We start from the raw sequence: 11,681 nt of genomic DNA on the forward strand, positions 1-11,681 counted from the left end.
AGACATTGCTGGTCTTGAAAACTGGAAGTAAATAAAAGACTGGATCTATACAAGAAGAAAGATGGAAAAGCAATGCAGACATTTCTACACATGATCCAGTTGGGTTCAGAAAGCTATAACTGTATTCATGCAGAGATATACCCAACTCATAAGCACTCCAATATATAAAAATTTGGTTGTCAGGCTTGCTTATGTAAGGCTTATTTACCGTTTCAGATAAGCTACAACTTTGAAAATGACTAAGTGGCAAAATGGTCAAAATTATCTGGATCAGATAAAATTACCATGAGAAAATTCATCTCAACTTATTTTTTTAAAACTGATGACTGCCTTTTTAACTCTATATTTTCATACATTTTCTATTTTTAAAGACCTTTACTCTTGACTTTGGAAGTTTTGCTGTCAACACATGAATCACTGGGACATGAGAGAGGATGTTTAATGACTTGTTCCTCATAGCAATTACTATACATTTATAGGAGAAACAAAGTTTGTTCAGAAAGAGATGTACAATATTACACTTCTTTCTACTTAACAAGAAGAAAAAATGTAACTTCTTTTTACAAAACAGAAGGTTGATGATACTGATATATTATAGTAAAGACATTATAACACAATGTATTATTTCAAAATAGAAAGATCCTGGGAAAAATAATTTAAATAGATAATCTATTTTTTCATTCATTGTGCCAAGTATTTATGTAATCATATTTTAAATAAATATACCAGATTTCTTGTGGGGGTTTTAATTAGAAGATCAATTTTCATTAGCCAGAAAACATAAAAAAAAAATAATCATGCTGCAAAGCGTTAATCTGATTCTATCTAATGGTTATGTTTCAGTCTTCACACAGTCCCAGACAAATACACAGATGGGCAAAATCATGGCCTAGTTGAAAACAATGGAAAAACTCCATTAGCTATTAAAAGAGCTAGGATTTCAAACTCAGTCAAACCTCAAATAAGGAATAGTATGGGCAAAACCCTGCTTTATTAAGTGAAATGCCAAACAGCTTTTATGACTACTGAGGGTGACAGAGACATGGTCCATTGCTGAAGATGTTCAGCATTTACTATCTCTAAATCTGAATTTGTTTTTCTGAGAAACATAAAATTTTGTCTTAGCTACACAAAATACATATTCAACATCTTATTTTTACCCATCTGTGATGACACTTAAATTCTGTTTTCCTTTTCTCTGAACTGCCTTCTGTGATCTCAGTAAGCAGAAACAAAATTTTTTAGATAAGCAACACTCGTTTCTCAAAACAGATATTATGTCTTATTATCCCACAGGCATGTCTATGATGCAAACTGCATGCTCATTTATGGTCAGTTTGTGTACATGAAATAATCTTGACTGTGAGAATAAAGAGAAAACTGCGGTTCAGATATGTCACAAGAAAGAAGATGGCTCAGTTATTTTTATTCTCTTCTTATGTGGTAAGGTTAATGCCCATAGCACTTTCTATACAAAATTTTAAGTGCTATCACATATGGCTTATAATGATGCTTAAATATAGGTGGGGTTTTTTTATTAGTACATCTTTTCCCTTGCTCTAAAATTATGACAGAACATAAAAAGATAACTGTACTTTGCCTAAAATAAGAAAATCCTTTGTTCTTAAAATTATGTTGCATTTTCACAGGTCAAATCATTATGTAAGGAATACTGTGCTGTAGATTCTTCATTTACCTTATCTAAAACTGATACAAATTCACATATTTAGGACAAGATCATGAGACTTTTTTGATCTTTTCAGTCCTCTGTACAGCCCAGGGAGGATTCTCATGAGGAAGACATGGTAAGGAAGGGTTATCAGAGGCAAGATCACAAAGTATAATACTGAGCTTGTAATAGCTGTAAGCCTTTGTCTAACCAAGAGCTGGATCCTTTGCCTATATATCATGTAAGAAATTCCACATCACTTTAAGGTCTGAAAAAATGCAATAATGTGTGGTTTCTTCCTGCTTAGTTATGAAGAACTAACTTGACTCTTCTGCAGGTACTAAGCCTTGATGAAACCTTCTTTCGTCATGGCTCTCATGGTAAGCGGCACCCAATAAATAAATAAATAAATTTTAAAAAATCAAATTTTAGGAAATAGAGTTAAACAGAGAACATTTACAGGATACTATATAAATCCATTCACTTATACCTTGAATATTGCCCTGAATATTGATTATACCTCGAATTTTACAGCCCTAGTCCCTTTACACTGAAAGAAGTATTGTGGAATTGGAAGAGGTCTGGAACTTTGTGGTGGGTTGACCTTATCAGGCTGCCAGACACCCACCCAGCCGCTCTCTCACTCCCCCTCCTCAAACAGGACAACGGGAGAAAGTATGATGAAAAAGCTTGTGGGACAAGGTAAAGACAGGGCGATCACTTACTGTCATCAGGAACAGAAGAATTGACTTGGGGGAAAATGCCAGTTAAAATAGATCTGGAGAGTGAGAAACAAATACAAATTAAAACACCACCTTCCCCACACACACAGCTTTTTTCCCCGGCTCAACTTCACTCCTTAATTCCCAGCCCCTCTACATTGCCATCCCTGGAGGTATTTAAAAGATGGGTAGACGTGGTGCTTAGGGACATGGTTTAGTGGTGGTTTTGGCAGTGTTAGGTTGATGGTTGGACTTGGTGATCTTAAATACCCGTTCCAACCTAGACAATTCTATGATTCTATGATTCTATACCCCACCTGCACCTAAGAGGTTCAAGGGGGATGGAGAATGTGGGGTTACTGTGAGTACATAACAGACCTTCTCTGGCTCTCTTTCCTTCTCACATTTTTCCCCGGCTCCAGTGTGGGTCCTCTCCATGGGTTGCAGTTCCTCTTCATGGTCCCCAGTTCTGGTCAGGAGAACCTGCTCCAGTGTGACCTCTCCAGGCCCACAGTACCTGTCAGTAGAACATGCTACAGCACCAGTGCAATTCCTGTTAGGACCATTTGCTACAATGTGGGTTCTCCAGGTCCAGAATTCCTGTCAGGAGAACCAGCCCCAGTGTGGGCTGTCTGGGGCCACAGTTCCTATCAGGAAAATATGCTACAACATGGGCTTTCCATGGGCTGCAGTTCCTGTAAGGAGAACCTGCTCCAGCATGGATTCTTCATGGCCACAGTTCCTGTCAGGAAAACACGCCCTAGGTCATGCTGAAAATGGCATTTCAGCAAGCACTCGTTAAAGGCATAACGGCTTCCATGCAAGGAGTTAAAGAGTTAGACCAAGCCTCTTCAGCCTGAGGAAGGGATGGGGGAGCAGAGCGTGAGGAATGCGCAGGTCTTGGTTGCCCCTTGAGTCTTCCAGTGCAAGAGCTGAGGGAGAATAAATACAACTGGGGGAACCAGCTTCAAAGCAAACGTTAGGAGCTCGTTCTTTGTGCATAATCAGTACCACCCTAAGTGGAAAACTGTTTTGGGTACTGAGATCAGGAATGCGTCCTTGGGGGAGTATCAATATCAGTTTTTCCTGTCCTTGCCATGGTCTGCCCCGGCAGTCCCAGCAGGCAGGAGCACTGGCTTGGGCAGACACTTGCCCTGAACCAGAACAATTCTTAAGCATTCAAACGACTAGCAGATTTCACCATCTATCAAACAGAACGGCGGTCCCAGGTGTACCAAAAGCCCATGAAGCTACGATTCTCCCCAAATTTGCACAACTCAGTTTATGTTTCAATCGTTTATCAACTGAACTGGTTTTCTCTATTTAATATAAGGCAGGAAAACTATAGAAATCAGTCATCCAGTTCCCACATATGCGAAGCTGATTTGTAAGCACTAGCTAACACGTTTTATTGCAACTCTCTAGAACATGAAAATCTCGGTAGGATTTTTTAGAAATTAAAAAGGCATACATTTCAGTTCATAAATTAGTCAATATTCTCAGTATTTCCTGTGAAATTCTCTAAACTATACAAATATTCAGTCAATAAGCATCTAATCGGGATATTCGTGTATGAGCTGAACTTTAAGTTCACTAAAATGCAGGGCTGTGCTACAGCTGAACACATGCTTGCGTGGTTTTCCAGGACATGAGTGATTTTCTGAATCATTTGTGTTGTTTGAGTTATTAAATAATCGGTTTCACTGTTCATTCTGCTCCTATATAAACGTTTACGCATTTGGCATAAAATAACTGATACATGTGCTTTTACTGTTCTCCCCCACAAAGAAAAAGATTATCATGTTTAGTTGGAGGCAAACCACAACTATGTGGAAGACAGACACATGGCCTTTCTTTGACTGTCTCATTAAAAGGAAAAAACATGGTAGATCTTACTCCTTCCTTAGGAAATCACTGATATTTTAGAATTAATATAATATTGTTTTTATAACAAGGCTCTTTTGCTTTAATTCGTTAAAGCATCTTGCTTGTTGTGCTGCTGTAGCACACAAATCTTTTGGGAGTGATGTATTTTAGCAATAAAAAGCTGAATATCAATATTCTTTGATGACAGGAAGAGCAACGCAGTCAGGGTATTCTCTTCTCAGTACAGGTTATACTGTGGGGCACCTGCTCAGTTATGATAAGCACTCTCTGAAAAAGGAGAAGAACTTTTTTCAGACTTGATCCCTATGTATATAGGGTGCGCAAGTGTTTAGAAAAAGTAAATGAAAGAGTATAAGAGTACACTGTGAATGCTCCAGGTCCATTTTGCAACAGAAGACATACCCATGGGAATATCAGATTAAAATACATATTTCGTAACTCATACATGGTGGCTGTTGAGTCTATAGAGTTTGCAAGTGCACAAAAGGCTACAAAAATTTCAAATACATCCAGCTAAGATTACAATGATGCAGAAAGAAATTGAGAATTAGAATTAGGACATGTCAAAATCAAAGCCTAAAACCCGAAAATATTAAAGCTACTACATGTAGTACTCTAAAACAGAGCCAAGACAACTCAGAGAAACTTCTTTAACTAGGACAGCAGCTCATTGTTTCATTTCATTACAAGTTTTACAGCTACAACTTGTAACATTGCTTATGGTGCCTATTATGTAGATCACTATACAGAAAAAAGCCACCCTGGTAAATAGACACAGCCTACTTCAGCAAAAACCAGGAACCATGACAACAAAGTTTACCTGTAAGTGGACAAACTCTTAGTAGTATATTCTCTATATACTTTGTTTTCTGTCTAGTGTCAATATGCCTACATTTTCCTTGAATAAGAGACTGCAACTTTAAAAAATCCTCTCTTGCAGACTACACGATGATGATTCTCAGACTAGTCTTGTTCCTGCAAGCCAACAAAAATTCTTTACGTTTAAAATGTGAGGGTCTAAACTTTTACTGGAGCCGATTACTATGAAATCATAGATACACAGTTTGCACAATAACTACTTATGAAGGTTATGCCAGCACCAAGGGTGTTTTAAGTCAACGTTTTAACAACTAGAGCTCTGACAGCTTGACAAAAATTTTTTGTTTTCCCAAATTTTTGAAGAGGTTAATAAACCCATGAAGATGTATTATGGGGAATGGATGTTTTTGGTACTCATACTAAGGCATCTGTGGAAGGAGTGCTAGAACAATATTTACAGGTACATGAAAAGCTAAAACAATCCTTTTTTTTTTCTCTTCTCTGAAAAATTTAAAAAGTCTCACATTGCATTTGGCCATACAAGATCACTGAATTTTCACTGCCTTCTGCCATAACTCCTTCTTATCATAATTTTGTCCTGGATCTAGCTGTGGCTTGTCTTAGGCTTTTCTCTGCAAGTGTTGACATCTCAGGGCTGGCTGCTGGTTAGAGATGCCTGCTTCCATCCTCACATAGATTTGGAGTTTGTGCAGTAATCATTTTTGTGCGTATCTAGGATTCCACACTAGCATCAAAGAAATGACCAATGGATGAGAAATATTTCTAATAGACTCTCTCAGGAAGCAGAATCAGACATAATGATTACCACGCTTCATAAAGGTGGCCTGGAGTCCATACTCAGAGGTATGATCTCACTGTGATGTTGTCTGATGAAGCACAGTATCACATCCTGGAAAATGTAAGTTATGGTATCCTGAAGACAAGATTGAAATTGGACTGGCATTTCCTCCAGATGTTTCCTTTCAACAGTTCTCTTCCAACAACTGTTTTTGTTTGGTTGGTTTTTTTTCAAGAAAAAAGGGGGTCTTATGAGTTCGTTTCCTATCTGAACCATAGCCGTTGTCACTGCTGAAAGAACATGCTCCGCACACAACCAAAACCTTCATAATCTGGGGGCTTTTTTCATAGTGCTCACTTTTCCTATGGAGCCAAAGGCTTTCAGCATCAGCATCATCTGACCCACAGATTCTAAACTATTAATTGTCCAACTTTCACCAATCATTTACCATGCCTATTTTTGTTACAAATTATTAAAAAAAAATAATAATAAAAGACACAGAGACCAAAGAACACCCCCACTCCTCTCAAACTATTCAGTCATTCAAGTATCCTTGAATGGACATCTTTGGAAAATAACAACTATGAACATAACTGTGTAACATAATGGTCTCATTGTATTGACGTGCACATACTCAAAGGCTGATACAAATTGAAACTATCGTTATGCCCAAGTGATTTTTCTCTAGCGATGACAAGTGCTGTATAAATTCATACCTGAGTACAGCACTGATGCTTCTTGTCAGCAAAACTAATATCTACTTTGGTCTACTTTGGTTAAACAAACAAACTTGTGCTTTTAGCTTGTCCTCTGGTTCATCTTGCCTAGCAGAAGCAAGACACCAATGTTTAACTTAAAGGTGCTTTGCAGCTAAGAAATAAATCTAGGCAAAGTTCTTACGCATTCTGTTCCATTCCCATTGCACCCAATCTCTTCAGCAGACGTGTGGAACCTACAGAAGAACAGAAATATGAAAAAAATAGAAACTCGCAATATCAATAGATGGTCAGGAATTTTCCTGTGGATAGATTAATATGTTGAAATGGAAATTGATTGCAGGAAAGGGTTGATTTCAAGAAATTATTCATTTTGAAAAAAAAAAAAAAGAAAACTAAATAATATTTTATGTTGAAATTCTCTGAACATACATACTTGCTTTCCATCTCAAAATAACTATCAAACCTAAACTATTTGTTTTAAAAGGTGAAAACAATGAAAAATGCTACAACTGTGCTGATCCTGACTTTTGCAATGGAAGACACAGAGATGGCACATGAAAACACTCTTTGTTTGAATTTGAGATGGGAAAGTTTCAAAAGCTCAGCAATTCCTTTGGGATGGGAAAAGAGGTTACTGCCCAGCTCCACTCAAAACTAATTATTTATGGTTGGATCTGATCTTCCAACTCAAATGTCCTAGACAAAATTCTAAGGAAGAAAAAGGATATGCAATGCATTTATCACACTTACATGTATAATGATTAAGTTCCAGTCTTACCTATCTATGAATCGGAATGCAGTCATTAGTTAAGCTGCGGTTAACTATAATGATCTACTGTTTGCTTCTCATAGTCAGGATGGCATAATAATTGTCTGTATGACACCATTATAAGATTTAATACTGGAAAGCTCTTTTGGAAAACCTGTCTTTACTTCACCAATGCAAGCGTTCAAGGGAAGAAAAAAATTCTTTAAAGTATTTCCTAAAAAGATGTCACATGAGCATGAAGGCATTATTTGTCAATTAAATGAAAAGTTTCTTTGTCTTTAACTGATTCTAAATGAAATTCAGATCTCTAAAGAGAACATAAGCAAACGGATAAAAATAAAGATCCTTGCTAATATTAGCTGCTTTTTGGTGCCTCAGACATCTGTGCTTAATTATACTTGTCAGTGGACAATATATCCTTTTTGTGCAAGCTCACATATATCTTACAGCAGAGGGAAGATGAAGTTTCTTGAAGAGAATCTTAGGGGTAAGTGTAACAGTATATTTGCCTTCTATAATTTCTCAGATGACAGCATATGAATAATAGACTTTTTGGCCCACTGCCATTGTTGGGGGAGAACAAAAAAAAAAATGCTTACAGAAAAACAAGACATAGTTCTGGTCTGACCAAAACCCTCGATTTTCAATGTTTCAGTGAATTACAGAGGTTTAGAAAAATTCAATTTGAAATACCAATATTTAAGCACTTGGACAATTTAAAAATGAAACTTTCAACTCTAATTAGGAACAGGATATCAACCGCTGATTGTTTTTATGTCTTATTGAGAGTAGATTTGGAGACACTCTTCCATAAGCAGTGGTAGGCTTACATGACACAAAGGAGAACAAGGACAGACACAGCTGGAAGCAGGCATATGCATGACGATTTTTAGGAACGTGTGCTGCTTTCCCTTGTATTTGCAACACAGTGAAAGCACTCGTGATCAGTTGCCCAACATCAGCCCATACACAGGGCTTAATTTAATACAAATGCTTTCCAAGTTCAGGAATCAAAAGTAGTACGAGTTACACAGAAGAAAGCTAATGACAGACATTCAGCATTAATATGTTCTTCCTACAGTGATTTTCTTTCCCTTCTTCTCACCAGCAGGGGGGTGTATTACAGGTAAGCGATGTTGACAGAGTGATTAAAGACCCAAACCATTGCTTTTCCCAAATTGAACAGCTACTTCCCAGAGGCTTCCTCTCATACCCCTTCCAAACGCAAAAACTGACACATGAAAGTCTCAGCAGTAGTTATTACCTTGTAATTGCATTTGAAATATTAAATCTTGAAGGACCATGTATGATCCTATATACAACTGTATGGTCACCTTCTTCATGTGCTGTTGTATGTTGACATTTATGGCACCAGTAAATCAGGTTTATTCTAATTAGCTGTTTTTAAGCTGGACCCCTCAGGACATAGGCAGAAGAGTATTTGGACCAATATCCCCGAACTCCAGCAGGACACCAGTGCCAGGGAAATGGATTTCTGCTTCCATTTTAAGGCAGATATGTAGGCTTTAACTTTGCATACTCTTGCCACTTCCTCTAGAAAGTTAAGGCTGTCGCCTGAGAAAGCCCCTAAAGCTGCAGCACTGGCTTGAACCACCCTGCTAATCCAACCAATACAACTACCCAGCCACACAACACATGCACTGCAAATCTGATCTAGTTTTGGGGGTTTTGCTGGGCTATTTTTGATCCGCATCACTTCTCTGATCTGGTTCACTGCTCAGACACAGAACAGTATCAGTGTGACAGAGGCAGCAGTGTGATTCAAGAATGAGCAGCAAGAGATGAGAACAGTCAGATGAAGTGCATGCATCAGCTATAAAAAATGCTTGCCAAACTGTGGACTAATACACTTTCTCACTTAACAAACCATCCCAATAGCTTCTCTGAAATTGCCTTAGATGGTGAACCAATGTCAAGCAGAAGAGCAAGTCACTGTGATATTTTGCTTCTTGTGTTATTAAATCACAGAGGAATATGGGAGATGTGCTGTCCAGATTGCTTAGTGGCAACATGTTTCGGGAAGAATTTCTTTTTATTTTTTCAGGGTAACTTTACATATGTACATATATATACTCTTTGTAAATACAGGTACTTGGCTTCCAGTGTTGGTTCCATCTTTTCTGCAAATTCTCCTAATCCCTAACAAAACTCAAGTTCTCTCTCTGTTATACTGTTTTGTTAGTTTGGCATTGATTTTGCTCCCTGCCTGGTCCTGTACCTGATCGGTACTAAAACCCTCAAATATTTCTCAAAATACGTATTTCTCACACTCCAGTGAGAGATTTATGTTCTGCTGATTTCACTGATGTCTGGTGGATCATGGTCACATCTACTCTAGCACAGTCTAGGAGACAACAGACACATTTCCTCCTGACAGGTGAGGTACAATACAGTTCTCATCTGCATCACACAAGCAGCTATTTATGTGCCAACAGCTGAATCCCACAACTTTACCATCTACCTTTTCCTGACGGCTAGGATCCCTGCCTCCAGTTCGATGCCCACTTTAGCAGTCCAGAGGCCGCGAGACTGGAGTTTCTACAAAGTCCCTATAACTTTCAGCAGCAACTCCCTTTCCCCAAACTCTCCTGGGAATACTTTGTCTCAAGTGACTGTCATTTGTCCCTGAGGACCGTAAGCAGCTTGCACACATTTAAACCCTTGACTGTATGACACTCATTGATAAGCTACAGTGCCAAATGTGAGGAACAAGTCATCTCCTCAAGGGTTAGGGTGGGGTTAAAAATGCGGTTGCAAACAGATTGCTCAGAGGCAGTCACATGGTTCCTGCACCAGCTATATGCAAAATGTTAGACTTAAGTTTGGTCTTGAGAGTTAGCAGAAAGAACAGAGATGTTTAGGACATCAACTTGCAAGGGGAAAGGAGTCTGGAAAACTGTTCCCTTCTCCATCGTTCAAGGGATAGAGCTTTGTGTCCATTTTTGGTGAATAAGAAATGAACCCAGGAATTGTAATGGTTTCTTGCAAAAAAGCCTGAAAACCCCCCAAAACTGGCTAAGTGATCAGGACGGTGGCGAAACAATGTTATGGTTTCCCACCAACTAAACCACAATTTAGCATTTCAGTTTTGAATCATGCTTGTTTTGCTGCTTTCAGAATGACGGTAAAAACTTGACTGGCAGAAAGGCAGATTCACAGCTGCTGTTGATTGTTGTAACTCCTTTGATGTCAGTAGTTGGAAGGGAGATGAATAGCAGCTGAGGAGCTGTTTAACTCCTTTACACGAAACAGTCCACTGCTCCACATCCATGTGATCCAGGGAAGCCCTCCGATGCTTCTAGAGATGACGACTTTTAAAAGATATGCCGCTGACTGACTGACAAGCTGTCAGATCTTGCAACGTGCCGACCTCATTCCAGCAGCTACACATCTGCACGCGCTTGGGATGACAAGATGTACCACTCCTGCATTGCCTCAGTGTCCCACTCCGGCAGTTGCTCAGCATTTTGCAGAAGTGTTAAACTTTCTACATTTCCACCAACTGAATGGAAACGGAAGGGAGTTTTATTCCAAGAAGCTTAAAATGCCGTGGTCTGAATTTCCATTAGGGGATGGTACTCTACCATCTCACAGTTATTTCTAATGTGTGGAATATTCAATAGTTGAAATGATACTGGATTTGTCTTCCAGCATACAATAAGTAATCTTTGTAATTAAATTGATCGTGTTAAGAAGCACTTATGTTCTTGTTCCTCTGCTTCAAAATACCGTTATACATAGGTTATCCGTACACACGGACTACTATAGCAGCAGGGAAGCCCTGGTATTCAAGGGGGCTTAGGACTGTCTTCTGCTGCCAGGGCACTGGTTTCAGGACTCAAATACCCCATCCCAGGAGGGGTCGGCAGGGAAACCCCCCCCTCAGCCTGCTGCCGGTGTGGTAAGGCTTACAGCACAGGGATATTTTTCTAAATTTTACAGGAAAGTGCAAGCCTCGCCTCACAGTTTCCCGCCCAGAAGACGGCCCTGCGCTTGGCTGGAGCTCCCCGCCTGGTGCTCAGGGGAGATGGGCTCCAGGAGCAGCAGCAGCAGCAAACAGAACCAACCGGGCCCGGGCGCTCCGAGGGCAGCTGAGGCCGGAGAGGCTCTTTTTCGGGGAAGCCTGCCGGCTCTCCCTTCCCACTCTGCCGCCGCCTCTTTCAGGCCGCCCCGCCGCGCAGGCGGCTCTCCCGCGCCGCCCTCCGGGCAGGTGTCCCGGGGCGGAGGTGAGCTGAGGTGATCCGACCCCCCTCGCTCTCCCGCCGGGGGCGGGGGC

General features: G+C 39.7%; 1 protein-coding gene across 1 annotated transcript in view; it reads left to right on the forward strand.

Annotated features, from left to right (window-relative positions):
* The first annotated feature begins 11,432 nt into the window (after positions 1-11,432).
* ITGA4 (integrin, alpha 4 (antigen CD49D, alpha 4 subunit of VLA-4 receptor)) overlaps positions 11,433-11,681 on the forward strand; it is a 39,028-nt gene continuing 38,779 nt past the window's right edge. The window contains 1 exon segment of the mRNA XM_009885625.1: positions 11,433-11,631. Within this exon segment, the coding sequence (XP_009883927.1) occupies positions 11,433-11,631 (199 nt within the window).

This window comes from Charadrius vociferus, unplaced genomic scaffold (assembly GCF_000708025.1).
Source record: "Charadrius vociferus isolate BGI_N301 unplaced genomic scaffold, ASM70802v2 scaffold315, whole genome shotgun sequence".
NCBI lineage: Eukaryota > Metazoa > Chordata > Aves > Charadriiformes > Charadriidae > Charadrius > Charadrius vociferus.